Below are 19,988 nucleotides of genomic sequence, written 5' to 3'. Positions count from 1 at the left end.
TTGTATAGAGTGACATTCATTTGTAGGTTTGTATATATTTTATATCTAACGTTATAATAAATTAATCAATCATTTTCAGTATTGACGCTACTAGATTTTAGTAATGCGTTTAATACTGTTGACTCTGACATTCTACTTGGTATGCTGCGGTCCCTTAATATATCTCCTGCGGCAATTGGCTGGATTCGCAGTTACTTAATTGGTCGTCGGCAATGCATTATGGTGAATGATCTTTGCTCTTCTTGGTGCATCACGCTGGCCGGCGTACCGCAAGGCGGCGTGTTGTCTCTCTTATTATTTTCAATTTTCATAAATTCCATAACCTTCAATCTTTCTTCGCATTATCACCTGTATGCCGACGACCTTCAAATTTACTCGCAGGGTAAAACTGATGATCTTCAGACTGTCATTAACACCATAATATCTAATAATAAAATCTTGGACTGGAGTGTTGCTTTTGGCCTCAAAGTAAATCCTTAAAAACGCGAAGTATTACTTTTGGTAGTCCAAAATTGCTATCGAAGATAGACTTCAAAACACTATCTCCAATTTATTTTGATGGCGTTCTGATCCCGTATTAGAAGCAAGTAAAGAATTTGGGACTTCTCATGGATAGTACCCTATCATCGGTGCCTCAAGTTGGCGAAGTAAGCAGGAGAATGTTTGCAGCAGTGAGCTCTCTTAAAAGGCTACGAAATCTACCAATACCGACTAAAATTGCGCTTGCCATAACCCTACTTATCCCCATTTTGGACTACGCTGACTTTTCATATCCTGATCTAACGGAGGAGCAACTTAATAAACTTGAGCGCATCCAAAATATCCGCATCCGGTTCATATTTGGGTTACGCAAGTATGGCCATGTTTCTCTTTTCCGCTCACAGCTCAAGTGGTTGCTTATTCGTTTTCGTCGTAACTTTTATATTCTGTCCCTCCTATATTCTATTCTTTTCCTTCCAGCAACTCCCCGCTATCTCAGGGAGCGTTTTAACTATCTAAATTATGTGAGGCTGTCGCGCAGCCTGCTTCTCTCCGTCCCATCTTCTTCTACAAAATTTTACAACACTTCATTTGCTTTTCAAGCTGTCCGACTCTAAACCTCTTTACCCGTTTGCATTAGACGCGTTCAATCTCTTGCTGTGTTTAAAAAAAAATTATCTCTCCCTTAGTGTTTATATAGGACATAGTTATTTTTACTTTGTGACTGACATGCTGCTGTCATATTTATATTTCGGTTAATTTTATATATATTTATATGTATGTTTATGTATGTCTATTTGTTTTCCTTATATGTGTAAGTTTATTCACTGTAATTGTGTATGTGAATGTAAGCTTCATAACGGTTTAGCAACACCTACTTTTTCGATTAACTTCTCTATTTCTGCTACCCAAAGGTTGTCTGGAAGAGATCGCTTTTTAGCGATAAGACCGCCTGTTGTCTGCCTCTACATTTAATTGTTTATTTTTCTTGTATCTTTTTACTGAGGTGTGCCAATAAAGAGTATTCTATTCTATTCCATTTTCATTCTTGTTTTAAAGTAAGCGGTTTCATGTCTCACATAGAAAGAGCAATGCTGAATTTCAAATACTTAAAATATTTTTTCAGTACAATGCAATAAGATATGAAGTACCGAGAGAGTTTCGATTTGTAAACTATGTGCAAACTGAGTATTACCTACCAAAGAAACGAACAATTCCATGGAAGAGAAAAATGTTTTCAAGAAGACATTTTCTGTAATAAGTCGTATTAGATGTAGCGTGTCATAAAAGCAGGTACATTTTAAATTTGCCATTTTACTTAACCACACACCACATTTACACACACACACACACACACACTTTACGTGTTACAGTAAAGTGTAAAAATATGGGTGCACACATCTTACTCAAAAATATGTCCAATGGCTATTATGTCAGCGAATTAGTACTATTTCAGTCATATATTTACACTTGACTGTACAATAAACCGACTAATTTTCAAAGATAAGCTGTAAAAGATTTGTTTTAAGCTGTATAACAACAAACACACTCTTTCTTACCAAACTCCCCACCCCACACTCTCTCTTAGCTGCGCAGTTGCGACAACGTTGCCTCGAGCAGCAGCCATAGAGTTGACTATATAGACGCCGACGCTCGGGAAACGCTAGTGTAGGGTGGCTCTAAGGTGTACCAATGTGAACCTTATGTTTTTACAATAAGGTTTAAGAATTGTTAGTGGATATGTGGACAGTAAACATCAAAAGTAATCATTCTACGAATCAGACTACGCGTCAAAAAATATCTATCCATTCTCTAATAACTTAACAAAAAGAGATATGCCTCTGTATGTGGAATACTTTTAAGACTGCGAGATTTACTTTATCAGCAGAACAGGGGACGACACAGTCTACAAGATGGAAGACGAAGTTTCCTTCTAAATACCCAGCAATCATCCTCTTGATAGTTTGTTTAGCAGTTTTAGAGTAATTTAAGAAAAAGAATAACTTAAGCATTATACATAATTGCGAATATTTTAATTGATAATGCTAATTAAAATTTGCCAGTGAAATTTGAACTTGTTGCACTACATTGAAGAATAAGTCACTTAATACAAAATATATATCCACAACAAGTTTCGTCAATGGCCTACCTAGTATCTATATAACAAAAAGCAATAAACAAATAGAAACCTACCCCCCACTCTGATTTTCACCCGGACCAAAAGTGCCAAAAATACTGGCAGCATTGCCTCGCTGAATGGCCAGTGATATCTGCTGGACCAGGAAAGAACCAGAGCGAGGGTCGCAGCCCCTTTCTTTCAGCCGACACCCTATGCTCTTGATAAAGGCTTTGGCCTCGGCACACCAAGGCCCCGCCGTCTCAACGGCAACCGGGACAAAATCATACACTTGCTCGAGGTTGGCGTATTTGTTATGTTTTAACTTGGCCGCACTTTCAGCCGCTGCGCCTGCTTTGTTCACCGTGTGCGCGAGATGAGTAGGAGCAAAAGTACTCACACACGTGGCATCCCAAAGCAAGCTGCGGCCTTTCGCCCAAGGAACAAGCGTAAGACCATCCGGTCTCTTACCATCTAAACGACTCAGGCCCTGGGGCTCCATGATACACGGGACATTCGCCGAAACCAAAGCTCGCCTTATCAGATCGTTGATAGCACAGTGCCTGGGTATCCTACCCACGCACCGCGAACAGCTCAACCCATGGTGACCATCAGCCTCTACCATTACCCCACACTTACACTTATGAGGCTCGCACACCTTGCTCCCAATTCTCAGTGCCACAGCCATCCGTAACGTGTCATTATCGAGCAAGGTTCCCAAGTGCGGTGACGGCAAGGCATGCAGCCACGCCCCCGACTCCGGTTCTCTGACAGCCTTCAGTCTAGCCACATCCTTCCCAAAAGCACCCTCCACCAGGCCTTGATGCAAATCATGGCACAAAACATCGTCCCATTGTCTTTGGGATGAGGGGTTCTCCGGTCGTTCAACCCCCGCAAAGCGAGACGACCACTCGGAAAGAGCTTCCTGAAAAAATGCAACGCAGACATTGCCACCATCAAAAGAAAGAATTTTAGTGACAAGACCTGCCGCCGCATGAGATGATGCCAAGAAAGCTACCAAGCCGACGTCACGCATGCAACGTACCCCCAACCCCCCATAACGAACAGGAAGTGATGCCTGGCGCCACTGTGGCTCATCGAAGCTGACATTTAAAACACCTTCTAAGCCCTGTCGAAGCACACGATCAAACGCGTGTACGTTAACTAACTAACTAACTTTTGTGTAACTTGTTGCATAGGAAATAGAGTTGATTTTGCTTTGTTTGAAATTCCACGAAACAAAACAAACGAATACCACTCTATTACAGTTGAAGAAATGTAATTTGCACCGCTTTAAGCGGTGATGACTAATAGTCATAAAATGTTATCCTTACGAATACAAAGGGACAAAAGAGCGGGTATAATATTTGTTTAACTATAACTCTATTAACTTAATAAGTACTATAAGCAGGACCATGAATGACCCTTAGAAGGGTAAGTGTTAGTAATGTTTGGTTAAAGATAAAAAGTAACACTTATTTAGCACTTTGTCTTGTTGTGGAATTACCCATGATAAAATAAATACATTGTATTCACATACCATAACAGGTAATTTTTGTTATCCCCATTCATTATCTACAGAATTGTAAAACTCTTCCAATTTCACTCTTCTTACACTTGGAGGCAAAGTGCCATAACTCTCAAACAGTTCATTGTAAGTCCAGGGGAAAATATGGGTCAGTCCATTCTTATCATAGATTATAGTGTTGCTATCTGACTCACTGGGTTTTGTTGATTTTTCAGTTTGCAGCTTTTTGTACAGATCCTTAAGTGATGGTTGGAAAGGATCTGTTTGTTTTTGTTTCTTTGATGCAACTGTAAGATAATATACATAACAGATAGATTGACGAATCCAGCAACGTAAAAACTATTATGATGTATTCAAAAGGTACTTAAATACAAAATACAGTAGGTAGCGGCTCCCTTTTTTAAAATATCATTCGTTAAATTTAAACAATCACAATTATTTTCCAGTGGCGCTAGTGAGCATGTTGATGGGCTCTTAACTAAATTAGCGACTGACACAGGCAACATGTTCCCAAAAGTTTGACAGTAATTTGTGAGTTAGCGAAAATATATCTACTTACTATGAAAACCAGCTAAGTGCAAGTCTGATTTGCCATTGGAACACAACAAGAGATACTTTTAAATGTTTGAACTACTTTTCTTTTTTGGGTCTGAATCATTGTTAGCCAATATAATAAGAGTCAATATTGAAAACGGGTCTCTATTGTTTCCCATAAAGTTTTAAGTCATAATGTATTGTTTGTCCGCATTTTCGTTAGTCATAATTTGGTTTTTCTCAGAAACGCGTAACTTTTCAGGATTGCCATAAAACAAACCTAACCTAACCTATCTATAGGATAATCTAAGGAAATTCCTGAAAAGTTAACGGTTTCAGAGTTATGACTAATGATAATATGACTATCATTACATTATGACTTTCAATAATTATGTCAAACAAAGGGATACCATTGAAAACACTCCTATAATATGACCTGCAGGGCCGGATTTAGGGGAGGGCAACCGAGGCTACTGCCCCGGGCCTCCACAAAAGAGGGGCCCCCAAAATAGAGAATTCGGAAAATTTACCATTTTATTTGGAAAAAAATTGGGGCCAGGGGGCCTCCACTCCTTTATTGCCCGAGGCCTCCAGACCTCTAAATCCGGAATTGATGACCTGTATATTATTGACTTGATCATTACTAAAAACTTACTTGATTATTCAAAGATAACTAATCTGTGAAACACAAACTAAAGAAGAATGTAGCACTTTCCTAGTCACATCCTAAAGAAGCCCACAGGATGGGGCATTCCAGCCCAGTATGATATTTTCCCGTTGTTGACACCGCTACAGCAGTAAAAACTATGTGATAACTGTTCATAAGTTCGTTTTTTTTAACATTAGTAAGAAGGTAAGCAATCTTAATATGTCTTTTTATTGATAAACACTTTTGAAAAATAAGTCACTGCAAATATGTAACAATTATAAATCTTAACAATCATTTACATTATTTTGTATAAGTAATAATGTTTTTCAATAAAAAGACATGACAAGATTGTTTACCTTTTTTCTAACACTAAAATACTGAACTATTGAGTGGTATTGGACCAAGCTAACTCTGCATGGCATTTGCAATGACAAAGTGTGGGCATATCATCATTAAGACACAAACATAGTCATCATTTTCCTTTCTGGATATTAACATTATAAAAAATATTATGACACAATTTGTTGTACATTTTTTAGAATTTTTAATTAATATAAGAGTTAGGAGCATTTAAAAATCTGTATGAAATCTGCCTTTTGCTCCTCATTTTAACAATAATCAAAAAATCGAAAAAAGTCAAACCCCTATGTTTGACATTTTTTGATTAATAGCTGTGGTTAATATACATCAAACTATATAGAAATATTTTCCATAATGTCAATATCCATAGAGGAAAATGGGGACTAGGTTTGTATGAAGAAGCAGCCATCCCCTTTCCTCTTAATGTGAAATTTCTATGAAAATATGACATTTATAATAACACTTTCATTTTGGTCTGTTCAAGTTGATGCAAAGTTAGCTTAAATATGTAGACTATGAATTTGCAGATGTTGAAATAGTGTTATTTACCAATTTCCTTCAGCATCTGTAACTGGTCTGGTAAGTAGTGTGAGAAGCGACAAATGCTACCAAACTGACATTCTCCCCTCACAAACCGACTGCATGGTTTCTTCATACTTTCTTCTTCCAGGATAGTCTCCGGTTCTGAAATTATATAAAGTCAGAACTTAATCTCGCATTCAATAAACAAATTCTAGGTAACTAATATTTCTTTTGAATTTAAACCAAGCTCTAAATATATTTCAACTTCGTTACATCATATCATAATTTCATATGAGTTTGGCGACTGGTCAGGCCTAGTCTAGCCTATGCAACCGATGGTCCTGGGTTTGATTCCCGGTAAGGGCATTTATTTGTGTGATGAGCCTTAAAGATTAGATTTGTTCCTGAGTCATTAATGTTTTCTATGTATTTAAGTATTTGTATATTATATACTTATATCGTTGACTGAGCCTTCTTGGCTTACATTTATTTATCTCAATAGCTATCAATGACCAAAGTATCACACAAGTATTTAAATTACCTTTGTATTGTTGATAATGTTCTTGAACTAGTTTTTGATGTAAAAGGCCTTTATTGTGCGTTTTCACGATTGCCGGCGTAGCAACCATCGTCTTGTCACAATATTCACAGTAGTAGCGTTTACCCATATTTATGTACCGTAAATGTAATTTCTAGATTCATGAAATTCAAAATAAAACTTAAAAAAATGGTATATGTATATTACATAGGTAGTTAATTTAATTTACGTTCAAGAATTATAAAATTGTTGTTGTTAAGCATAGACATACAATATAACTTGTCAAGATATTAGGTTTTCAAATTGATTTCAATAGCAAATAAATGCCATCTATCACATTGACAATTGACAAGATGACAAGAATGACAATAATATTGACTATGGAAGGTAGAGGCAAGGAACAAAATCTCCATATACTAAAAAGTGTCCGACAAAACCCATAATTAATTAATTAATAGGTGGCGCTACAATACCTCGAATACCTACTTGAGATAAAAATCTAATCATAGACAACGCACTTCACTGCGTCAATAACGCCTGGGTTCTTAGCTACTCTAACGCTACTCTGGAGTGATTTGGAACTATTATTTATAGCTGACAGCTGGACCCTTTTGCAACAATTCTGCCTATGGAGTTTCTGTTCCTTGCCTCTACCTTCCATAATATTGACATTGACAGTTTTACAAGTTAAATTATGGAAGGTAGAGGCAAGGAACAGAATCTCCATATACCAAAAAGTGTCCAACAAAAAACCATCAATAGGTGGCGCTACAATACCTAGAATACTTGAGAAAAAATCTAATCATAGACCGCGCACTTCACTCCGTCAATAACGCCTAGGTTCTTAGCTACTCTAGCGCTACTCTGGAGAGATTTGGAACTATTATTTATAGCTGACAGCTGGACACTTTTGCAACAGGGACTTTTGAACACTGAGACGTAATTAGAGTGACAGAGAAAAGTGCCCGAAATTGACGTACTTCGATTTTCGCGGTTATAGCCCAGTTCTGCCTAAGGAGATTCTGTTCCGTGCCTCTACCTTCCATAAGTTAAATGATAGGCTCCACAGACTATGGAAGGTAGAGTACCACAGACCTTTTGGGGACTAATGGTCAGTCTAAACGGGACAGTCAAATAGGGTTGTTTCCATCTAGAAATCTTAGGGCAGAATTGTATCCCAATAAATTCTTTTGGATTATAAGAACATGTTAAACTACTTTTAGGGGACCTGTAATGACCATATTTTTGTAAATATTGAATTTAAAATATCTTTTGGCACACGTCACGTGACCAAACTCGAAACGTCATTGAAGATTCTGATGTCGTCACAACTCTCGGATTGACACTGTTGACAGTTAGGCGATAAACAACAAATGACAAATGTCAGTTGACAGTTCGTATTTTCTACGTGTGTATGTAGTTATTTTTATTTTTATTTTTTTTATTAAGACTTTATTTCGGACATCAAAGATCCATATGTTAGGTACACTATTACTTATCACTATGTTAGTATTGACAAAACAATTTATATTTAAGTACATACATTATTTACAATTAGATTAAATTAATTCATAAAAATATTATACCTCATTTATCCATCCGGTAGATTGGGACATGCATTGAGGCCCAACACTTACAAAAGGGATTATCAAGCCTCTCGCCAATTTCGGTTAGAAAACTGTTGGAGCTGTTCCTCAATCGGTGCATCTGAGATGCCGTGCGTTTTCTCATAATGGCGTAGAAATCATCCATTCGTGCCTCCGCTAACATCCCAGAAGCACTGCAAAACCGAGGCAGCCCCAACAGCATTCTGTACCCATTATTGAATTGGACACGTAGGGCGCCGTAAGTTATGTGTCAAACCGTAAACTGTGATGTCACACAATTTTCAAAGAGCGTTTTGGGCACGAAACATCTGTCAAAATATATATTTTGTTAATTTAACATATTTGAAGCAGTTTTTAGTATAAAAGTTGAATTTTAGGGCAACTTTTACTTAATATAGAACGTAACACAAGCGTTTCAAAAAATTGGAAACAACCCTATTGACAAATTTATCAGAAATAATTTGGCTTCAATTTCATCTAGTAGGGTCCACACGTACCATCATGTTTCTACAGTACAAGTATAAGGGAGTACCTTCGCAGCGCGTTGTACATGTTTTTACTTAGAAGAACGTTTATTGTTTTAAGTACAGTACACCTTAATATATGGGCAATAAAGTCGTGTATACCTATTCTTGGCACTTTTTTCGTATCGATATTTTCAGACGTGACCGTACCTGAAAATGTAAAAATATGTTGTTTACATTTATTTAACTACCTAAAAAAACTTATAACAAGGGATTTATTTCTCGAGTTCTCGAGGCATTGAGTATTTTTTTTCCCGTCTCGACGAAGGACAAATTTCTCGAGGTTTCTCGAGCAGAGCAGTTAGTACCTTTATATTGTTTTAAATAAATTAATAAAATAAATATGAACCTACACTACTACTCAAATAGTCACTTATAAACCCCACAAGCCTCAGATATTGAAGGATTTGAAGGTGATTTTAAATTATATTATGTTAACTACGGAGTGGGTTCGAAAACGTTTTACGTGTAGGTAAACGTGAGTCAAATAACAACACAGATATTCAGTACTTCATGCGCAGTCGTCTTTCAATCACGAAACCATGAACATAGAACTGGTAGCTGTTTGTGCAAACATAAGTTACCGGTGATAAAAACAAAAAGTGATTAATCACTAAATGTACTCTAAAAAACATCATTTTTATCGATATTCTATACCAGCACCTTACATTTTGGGAACAGTATAAATGTACTGTCAAACGATAGTAGAATGCTGCTGGTTTAACGAGGCACCCGCCATGCCATTTGTACTTGCTTGACGAAATTGGTCCTGCCTGGCATATATGTTTATAGTTGTATGAATGTTGTAGTAGTATGGTAACAAAATCAAGGTAATCTCGGAAATCTAATAAATAATTTGTTGATTTTTATTCTGACAGCTTTCACTCTATATTTACTATACATATAGATAGAGTGAAAGTCTTTCAAATTATTTCGGTCACTAAGCAAACCTCTTAGGTAAAAATGTAACATTTTCTTTAATATTTTTAAAGTGTGAATTGATCCGTAAAATAGAACACAAGAAATAAGGAAATGTCGACTACGGTCGACGGCCATTTATGTGACGGTGCGTATTAGTGAACCATGCTGAACAAAATTCATTATTATTTGGTTATATAATATCGTACACCAATAAAATTTATATTTTTGGAAAGCTAATGAAATATTAATTTATTGAGTTAGAAGCATATTTTATCAGTACTAGTGCCATCCTTGGACGGTAAAAAATCGCATATTTTGAAATATTTTGTAAACGACTACAGTTATGAATACAGTAATTAGTAACAATAACAGGACGCATAATATTCATTCAAACGAAATCTCACACGACCCATCGGTCTCATTAGACTCAAGATGTGAACAAATATCAATGATGGTCGGCCGCCGTCTGTCGCCTCCCTTTTCGACACCCCCCCCCCCCCTCCATTAACTAAAACCGATCAATTCGTATTCTGGAGGCAACGAGGAACACAATTTAAAAGAGATGTCTACGAAAATCGTGAAGGATACATTTAGTTAAATTTCATATAAATGAAAATTAAAATAAAATAAAATAAATTTATTTCAGACTTTTTCAAATCCATATTTTTGTTAGTAGTTACACATGTATACTAAATTTTACTAGTTTTCATGAATTTTATTTAATATTTCCAACCCCTATTTACTTTAGTCTGAATCTACTTCGTCTTACACGTAAATAAATCTTCTCATTAATGTCGTTGTTATCGTAAAAATGCCTATTTTATGTGGAACTAATAAGCCCTTTATCGGAGCATACGTAGTACCAATAAAAGTCATGTCAAGATAGGCCATGGTTTCTTCTAAATATCATTAGGGATAACTGGAGTTCAAAAAAGCGGCCAAGTGCGAGTCGGACTCGCCCATGAAGGGTTCCGTACCATTTATGACGTATTAAAAAAAACTACTTACTAGATCTCTTTCAAACCAATTTTCGGTGGAAGTTTGCATATTAATGTACATCATTTATATTTGTTTTAGGTTTATCATTCTCCTATTTGAGAAGTTACAGGGGGGGGGGGGGGACACACATTTTACCACTTTGGAAGTGTCTCTCGCGCAAACTATTCAGTTTAGAAAAAATGATATTAGAAACCTCAAATATCATTTTTGAAGACCTATCCAATACCCCACACATATGGGTTTGATGAAAAAAAAATTTTTGAGTTTCAGTTCTAAGTATGGGGAACCCCCAATTTTTTATTTTTTTCTATTTTTGTGTAAAATTTTGAATGCGGTTCATAGAATACATCTAATTACAAAGTTTGAATAGTATAGTTCATATAGTTTCGGAAAAAAGTGGCTGTGACATAATCGGACAGACATACGGACATGACGAATCTATAACGGTTCCGTTTTTTTGCCAGTTGGCTACGGAACCCTAAAAACACAAAAAAGAAAAAAAGCGTAATGGCGTGCGCCGTAGCGCCAAAATAATCACATTTTTGTTCCCCTTCAATACCCGACTCACTAAATAACCTATCATATTAGGACATAAAACAATCATCATCATCATCATCATCCAATTTTTTTTTAAATTGTTATTTCATTGCAAGTTTGAGAAAAGCACTATACAAATCTCGGCGAGAAACGGGGATGCCGGCCGCGTATCCCGAGCTGATCCCTCTACGCTCGGCCGTCTATATCTACTTGCCCTGCAACTCTTCGTTTCCCGTCCTCTATAGTAATGTAGGTACTATTACCTCAGAAAAACCTTTTCCACACGCGATTAAGTCCCATGAAAGTATATTAATGTGAAAGTTTTAATAAGTCGGATCTTCCGAGCCATGTTTTCAGGCACTCAAAGGGCCTACCGCGAAAAATCAAATTTCGATTTTTAAAGGCCCTCATAATATACGAACTTTAGCAGCAGATAACAACGGGCAAAGATATTGAAAAATACGTCCTAGAGCATCCGGGAATGGGCCGGAATCGGAAATGCCGACGAACTTTTCAACCTTGCCTAAGATCGGAAGAAATATGCGGAGCTGACTACCACCTTCAAAAGTTCAAGAGGCACTAAAAAAAGGCGGTATGAGTGAGTCTGGAAAACCACATTCAATATCTGAATTTGATGCCTGGTTTGCCAGACTATCACTCATACCGGCTTTTTTTAGTGCTTCTTGAACTTGTGCAGGTGGTAGTCAGCTCCGCATATTTCTTCCGATATGCCAATATAGGCATTCTCTACCAGTCAACCATAAGGCAAAACAGAAAAACTTAGAGGTGGAGTGAGAAATAAACAAAAAAAACCGGACAAGTGCGAGTCGGACTCGCCCACCGAGGGTTCCGTGCTTTTTAGTATTTGTTGTTATAGCGGTTGCATATCACGGTTCATGAGATACAGCCTGGTGACAAACGGACGGACGGACGGCCGAACGGGCAGCGGAGTCTTAGTAACAAGGCGCGAAGCCGCGAACGCGAGTGTGGAGAGCCTTCGCGTCAATTTCGCAGATTGTTCACGCCTTCGCGCCTTATTCCCCGTTTTTTGTCGGTATTTGGCCCGCGTCAAAGGAGACGCGAAGCGCGAACTTGCAAGACTCCACACTCGCGATCGCTTCGCGCCGCGATTCGCTCACGAGTCGGTTAATCTGAACTGTCATAACCTTCTATGGCGGCTACTTGGTTATATTGGGTGCGAACGTGATCAACCAAGAATCAATTTGACAGTTCCCAGTTTGAATCAGGGCCTTGCCGCAAACTAAATCCGATCAGCTGATGCTTCTGCGCCATCTTGCCGCGAACCAAACTGCGAAATCGCCGTGAAGTTATGCGAGTGTGGAGTCTACGTCAACGTCGCGGTATGTTCGCTCCGCGAAGTCGCGCCGCAATTCACGCGCATAGTCTGGAGGGGGCTATAGTATAGGGTCCCGTTTTACGGAACCCTAAAAAACCGTAACTTTTGATCGAAATAAAATTTCTATATAAATGTTAATATTTTTTTTTTTTTTTTTTTCCTGTTAAATCATTTATTATAAAATAAAGTATATACAAACTACATTTAAGTTAAAAGAATTATAACTATTTATAAAATAAACTAATATAACTAAACCTAACTAAAAAAATAAAATAACTAAAATCTACCCTCCAACCCTTGGCCTCTTGGCAGAGTGCCCATCACGCAGGCAGCATTCCCGCGCTGTATCGCAATAGCGAGTCTTTGCGCGAGAAAGCTGCCCGCGCGAGGGTCTCCTGTTGCCTCCCTTAATCGCTTCCCGAGCTCCTTGTGGAGCCCTCGCGCACCTTTGCCCCACGGCCCGAGTGTCTCGACGCCAAAGGCTACGAACTCGTAGTTGGCACCGAGACAGCTATATTTGTTGTCCTTGTGTCGTTCTCGGGCGTCTGCCGCTGCCCCGGCATGTCTGCTGGTCGCTAAAATGTAGGACGCCGCCAACGTGTCGGCACAGGTAGCGTCCCACACCAGCGCACGGCCCATCCTCCAAGGGATCAACGACATCCCGTCCGGGCGCTTGCCATCGTCCCGCACGATCTGGGGCTCCAGAGCTGCGGGGACGCCGGCGCTGACGAGAGCCCTTCTAAGGATGTCATTGAGAGCGGAGTGACGAGACAGGCGGCCGGCGCCCGAGGAGCAGGAAAGGCCGTGATGACCAAGCCGGTCCACTGAGGCCCCACAAGAAACACAGCTGTGGTCAGCGCAGATGGGGATTCCGAGACGGAGACCGACGGCTATGCGCAGAGTACTTGGGTCTATTAAAGTACCCGCGTTGGGCGAGGGATAGGCATGAAGCCAGTGACCTGATTCCACTTTTGATGCTGCCAAGAGTCTCGCGAGGTCCTTACCTGAAGATGTAGCTATATAAATAGTATGTTTAATTATTCCTTATGATAATATATACATATAAAATATATATATAGATATATATATTTCGACTGAGCGCAGCGGTGTAACTAAATGCGATTGTGACACCCATGTATCGACCCTATTCGTAGTGCTCGTAAGGCCGGTCTTTACGAAGTAATATATAGGTCTCTGATATGAGATAGGAGATGTCATGGCCGCCACAGAGCCACGCCACCATAATCAGCATAAAGTCTGCCACACGCGATCAGCTGTGTTTTTTGTATAGGTATCAAATATATTCATAATAATATACACGCTCATTAGGAGATTAGTAAAAAGTTCCGAATGTTGTTAAAACCTGAAGTAACACCATTAATACCATTGCAATATTAACTTTTCTTCTACAAAATAGTTTTAAATAAATATTTATTGGTGTAACTAGTATTTATATAAGGCTGTATACTTAACAGTCGAATTAAATGTTATCTTTATAATTGTATATAAGAAAATTAAGTACACACATCATAGAGAAAATAAAAATTTACAATTGGAAAAATATTCCATTTTAATGGCAACATATAGGTAACTTTTTTTGGGATCTATTTATGGTTCATAGTTGACTACGGATCCCTAAATATTACGTATGCCAGGTTCATCATTTTTAAAAGCCTCATTCATTACGAACCCATGTCTATTTTTTACGTACGATATTCTGTATATTTGGCTATTTCTATGGTACAATTAATGAAATGAAACTCGGTTTTGAGGTCAAAGTGAAATGCCGTAATTCATTATTTATATATTAATGATTGACCTTGCCCAGCGTAACCTATCTGATTTTTAAAATACATTATTAAATAATATCTAGCTAATGTAAAATATATTTATTATATCTTATATAAAAGACAGTATATAAAAATGTACCTACTTACTTACTTGTAAAATTAATAACATTATATAGAGTATCATTAAACTCTCACGCAATATTCTACTTAATCAAGATCTTAGAATACATATTTGATGCAAATGGTAAAAATAACATGGAATTCACTTAACTTTATGAAAGTTTACTGGTATTCAACCGTTCTCGAAAAACTCATAGCTGTAGTAGGCGTCGATACAGCATGGTGCCAAGTTCTAGAAAACCCTTCAGAACTCTGTTGCAAACCTTCAGGCGCGGCTTGCCGTAACACCGAAAATATGCTTGGTGAAGGATTAAACAAAGGTGTTCTTGATTGAATAGCCTGTACAGGCAATTGTTGAAGGTGCTGCAGTATCTTGAATAAACTTATCTGATCTTGCGGTGACAGTGATTCAATTTGTCCGAAACGATCTAACGGCCGAAGAGGGGGCAGTGATTTAAATGATCCAATCGGTTCGAGAGGTGGCAGCGGTGGCAGCGGTGGCAACAGTTCGAATGGTCTATTCCTCACAAGAGGTCGAAGTGGAGGTAGCGGTTTAAATATTCCGAAGTGTTCAAGCGGCGGAAGATGTCGCAGCGGTTCATTTTGTCCATTCACTTCTAGTTGCCTAAGAGGAGACAGCGGTTCAAATGGTTTCATTGGTTCCATTGGTGGAAGAAGTCTATTCCACTCTAGAGGGCGCAGGGGAGGCAGTGGCTTAAAGGGCTCCATTGGTTGCAGAGGTGGCAGCGGTGGCAGAGGTTTAAACCCTCCATTTTTTTCCGGCGATGAAAGAGACGGCAGCAACTTAAATGTTTTATTTGCATCAATCGGTGGAAGCGAATTTTGCGAAGAAGTGAATGAATTCCCAGTTGGAAAAGAATTTCTTGAAATTATGTTAGATAACGATGGTAACATGTTAGAAATATCGGGGTTTGAATTATCTAAAGGTGAATACGGATATTCGGACTGACCGGACTCGCTGTTACCTGAAAATATAGTTAAATTTATGAGTATTTGAAGAAATTTTCCGAATATAATAAATTGTAAGGCAGTTGGTGAATAAATATAAAACTACAGTGTAAACTTTATATAGCGACACTTTAGGGACCGGACGTTTTTTGAAGCTATAGAGATAGAGAGTTATCGTTATATAGAGAGAAATTAATACTAAAATTAACCAACTATAGCCAACAAATGTTGACGTTATAATGAGTGACGTTATGTGGAGTTTACACTATATTTCAAAATAATTAAAAGGTACGGAACCCTCTATTATGCGTGGTCCGACGTTCACTTTGTCGGGTTATTTCTACGTGCGGTAGCCTCCGGGTACTTAACCTTTCCACGAAACCGACAAAAACATTCACGATACAACTTTACATTCTTAAGTATTTCAGTACCTGGGCGACCGAGCCTTGCTCGGTTATAACTATTTATTGTAATATGGTGGTGTATAGGTGATAATCTTAACTAAATTTTTTCACTAAATTAAACTTATCTAAAACAATAAAAATTAAAAAATATATATATATATAAACTTGAACATATAAAAACAAAACAAAAGTTAGTCACTGGGCGAGATTCGAACCCGTAACACTCCTTTCTAGCCGTCCGCGTCATAATCCGCTGGACCAGACGGACAGTGGCCGGAAACACGAAATTAGCGACCATATTCTGCATCAAAAAAAAACGCATGAAAACTCAAAATCACGCGTTTTCCCAAACATAAGTTTAATCTAGATCGATTGTATACCCCCAAAAACCCCCATATACCAAATGTCAGCGACATCGTTAGAGCCGTTTCCGAGATCACAGAAATATATATATATATATATATATATATATATATATATACAAGAATTGCTCGTGTAAAGGTATAAGATAATTAAGTTATGCCTCATGAGAAAATGATCTAGGAAATTTCCACCTAGCTTGTGAACCACTGACTGTAAAGTCACAAATTAATATTATTCTGTAAATTAATTACCGAAAGAATTAACCTGCAGCCCTGACAGTGGCGAGTCTTCTTGTGGAGCCATTCTCGTTTCTGCTGCTGTTTCAGGCAAATCAGGCGTACCATCTCGAAGAGGAGATTTTTGATGGAAGATTCTGAGACTCTTTACTGGAGAAATGTCAGTTAAAGCCTCAATATCAGACCTCACCAGCGATTCAACACCAACGTCTGATAATAATTCTGCGTCTTGTTCAGCATCCATGGAAGTTCGTACATTCTCTTCTGGGATTGCAGTTCTTAATTGCAAATCTTCACTAGCGCCTTTAGATTCAACTGGTGCTATTTTAGAGTTCTTGTTTTCTCCAGATCCGGTTTTAGAATTGTCGTCGCTTGCACTTCGTAGACTGGGCGTTTCTATGTTACCTTCTTTAGGAGCTTGCCTCGATTCTTTAATATTTATATGTGATGCATCATCTCTCTCAGCAGTTTCAGATTTGATGATTCCTGATTTTAATTCTGGCGATGCATTATCATGTTCACCTGATCTAGTTTGGCTTGAGTCACTATTTCCTTTAGAATTCCTTAAAGTCCCTGCACACTTACCACATGGGATTACGCCTGTTCTACTAGATTCTGCAGATTTTCCTGGATTGGATGCTCTAATAGCAGCTTTTGCATCATCAACGTCTGCTGACCTGGTTTCTTCCTTCTTACCTTCCTTGCTGGTTTCGTGGGTAGATCGTTCGTGCCTTTCCGAGCTTCCCGATTCTGCAGCACTACGTTCTTCAGTCGCTTCCGACGTGTCAGACTTAGACTTAGCTTCTTTTTCTTCTACTGTCCCCTCTCTAGAATTTTCGTGTGTACTTCTTGAATTGGCTACGTAGCTTGCTGCATCGTCAGATTTATCAAGTGATCGTTCTTCTGGTGAAATATCGGATTTATCAACTGTGCGTTGTTCTGGGGAAATATCGGAATTTTCAGCTGTTCGTTCTTCTGGGGATATCGGAGCCGAGACCTGAGTGCAACAGTAAATTGCATTATTGCATTTGCATAATGATTAATTATTTTATTGCTTAAGAAAAAAAAAATTTACTTATTAAGTTTTTGTAAATAATGTTGAATATCCCGTACTTTTTTAACTAACTACAGTTGGTACAACAGTTTACATAGGTACGTATAAATAACAATTTTTTCTTTCAATTCTTAGGTGGTTTATTCGAACATTAACTACTATAAATATAACAATAATGAATGAGTTATAATTAAATACAAATTTTACAATGAACTTACTTCGTCCGGTATTACTTTACATTGGATCCCCACAGCTAAAAGCACAATGATTGTAAATAGTTTAATCATGTTTTCCTTTGGTGCTTAAACCATGACTCGTACAATTCAACTGCTAGCATGTGGCCTGCTTGGCTGATCTTATTAGGTTTTGCCATAAAATCGATTGGTGACGCTGATTCACTAGTTATTCACTTATAAAGTTAATATTCTACAGGTATATAACTTTAAAATTAAGCCTTTTTGGGGCAGCAGGGCTTCACGACGTAGGTACGAGTATGTAATTTTCAATAGCATTGAGGATGACTCATGCTACGCTGGATAAATTTTATTACTTAACGAAATCTTTACAGTTTTATTCTAAAACTTTCATCGGATAGTGTGCAAAATAGTGAAAGTATATTTTAAATGGTATTTTAGAATGTTTTAATGGAGATTACGCTTGCTGGCATCCCACAATGCGGTGAACCTTCAACCTCTCTGATTTTCTATCTTTATATACGCCGTTACTTACAACGCTCTTAACTATTACCGGACATAGAAGTTTTTGTGGCAAAATAAAGTGATTGACAAAATCAAATATCGACATGTCTGTTATCGATATTACCTTAGCGTTATATATATTTTTAGCATTGTATAAGAAGATTGCTACCGCGAAATACACAACACGTTCGATATCTTCTTTGATTTTGAATTTTGAAATTTTAAAACTACCAATGGGTATCCATTGGTAGTTTTAAATTTTTTTGACACAGTTTCTTAAGTTTATATTTTTAAGTACCTATCTCATCTCATAAATATGCTACTACGCTCTTATTACACTGGAATAAGATGCTATGGGACATATTTTTGAGTAAGATGTGTACACCCATATTTTTACACTTGACTGTACTAATCATATATGTAATAAAGATTTGCATTCTTGAAGAAACTCGGTAATTTACAGCATGGAGTAATTTTATCTTTTAATTATTAATGTACGACTGACTTATCGATATATTTGTCGATGTTTAATTTTTCCAAACCCTCATTTTTGGCACAAAAACTTCTATGTCTGACTATTACTACTTCAATATCTTATATATATTTGCTTATAAGTATATTTTTATTATCAATTTTTTATAAAGAAAAGTAGTTATTGTATGTAATTGCATGATTTCTATAGTAATTTAAATTGTATTTTATTTTTCTTATTTAATGCATGTTAATTATAAGATGTAATGTTTTTAAAAGATGTGTCCCGCCGAGTTTCTTGCCGGTCCATATTGGGATACCCTCCTCCAATTGAGGGGGGATTTAAATCTTCTCGGGTCAGAGGTGTAGGGTTAGAGCCGGTGTAGCTTTATTTGACGTTCATAAACGCATTGTAATATGCCTACTTGAATAATAAACTATCTTTATCTTTAATGCCTACGATTCCCAGCACTTCAACGACTGATTTAAACTATTTTATTGTCAACACATTTTAAACTGGATTTTACTTGACAGTGAATACAACAAAGACCTAAGTAATTAATTATAATTACCAAAAACAAGATCATTTTGAAAACACTTTGATTATCTTTCTCCGAATACTCATGATGGAAACCTATAATACTTACCTACCTTTTTTTTACAAATGATAGGTAACCATAATTACAAATTAAAAACTCCCGCAGTGAGTCATAATTTACTTACTAAGAATTATTTCCGGTGAATCACAAATAAATTACCAAAAAATTGTTACCTAATCGGCCACCTAGAAGGAATGGTATGTTTCCGCTCTGAGGCTCAGAAGTCCAATTGGGTCCTGGTACTTACGAGCCGGGGTTTGAGTCGGTGAGCTCGCGTGCCATTACAGCTACCAACCCTTTTTCATAGGTACCTATTCTATTATTTTTTCCTTAATAATAAATAATATATCGGGCTCAGTTAAGTCAAATTTTGGCCTTAAACGTACTTACTAGCATTGTCAAAGACCGATCGATAGGCATGTGTGTGGTATGTCGTTTTATTATTATTGATAAAGCACTGATTAAAGTCATGCTTTTTAATCATTGATTTTTATGTTTTTGTTTATTAGGGCATCGACTGTGCGTCAACTAATTGCATTACGCAGCTAAATGAGGTAAATAGGTTATTTATAATTAATTTACTGCAAAAACCTGTAACACGGTACATTATTA

General features: G+C 37.4%; 2 protein-coding genes and 1 long non-coding RNA gene across 3 annotated transcripts; 1 reads left to right on the top strand and 2 right to left on the bottom strand.

Moving 5' to 3' along the window:
• The first annotated feature begins 163 nt into the window (after positions 1 to 163).
• On the top strand, positions 164 to 1,785 carry LOC133522140 (uncharacterized). Its single transcript, XR_009800010.1, has 2 exons — positions 164 to 222; positions 1,607 to 1,785. It is a non-coding gene; the product is annotated as an uncharacterized LOC133522140 (long non-coding RNA).
• Positions 1,786 to 3,858: 2,073 nt separating this feature from the next.
• Positions 3,859 to 8,729, bottom strand: LOC133522136 (zinc finger matrin-type protein 5). Its single transcript, XM_061857364.1, has 4 exons — positions 8,314 to 8,729; positions 6,731 to 6,881; positions 6,217 to 6,351; positions 3,859 to 4,411 (listed from the first exon to the last, which is right to left on the bottom strand). The coding sequence occupies exons 1-4, from the start codon at positions 8,341 to 8,343 to the stop codon at positions 4,155 to 4,157; spliced, it is 573 nt and encodes a 190-aa protein (XP_061713348.1). The 5' UTR covers positions 8,344 to 8,729; the 3' UTR covers positions 3,859 to 4,154.
• A 5,708-nt stretch (positions 8,730 to 14,437) lies between these two features.
• Positions 14,438 to 17,955, bottom strand: LOC133522125 (histone-lysine N-methyltransferase SETD1B-like). The gene is made up of 3 exons (XM_061857345.1): positions 17,827 to 17,955; positions 16,570 to 17,551; positions 14,438 to 15,568 (listed from the first exon to the last, which is right to left on the bottom strand). The coding sequence occupies exons 1-3, from the start codon at positions 17,893 to 17,895 to the stop codon at positions 14,745 to 14,747; spliced, it is 1,875 nt and encodes a 624-aa protein (XP_061713329.1). The 5' UTR covers positions 17,896 to 17,955; the 3' UTR covers positions 14,438 to 14,744.
• Between the last annotated feature and the right edge of the window lie 2,033 nt (positions 17,956 to 19,988).

This window comes from Cydia pomonella, chromosome 10, assembly GCF_033807575.1.
Source record: "Cydia pomonella isolate Wapato2018A chromosome 10, ilCydPomo1, whole genome shotgun sequence".
NCBI lineage: Eukaryota > Metazoa > Arthropoda > Insecta > Lepidoptera > Tortricidae > Cydia > Cydia pomonella.
This window is presented reverse-complemented; position numbering and strand designations above follow the sequence as displayed.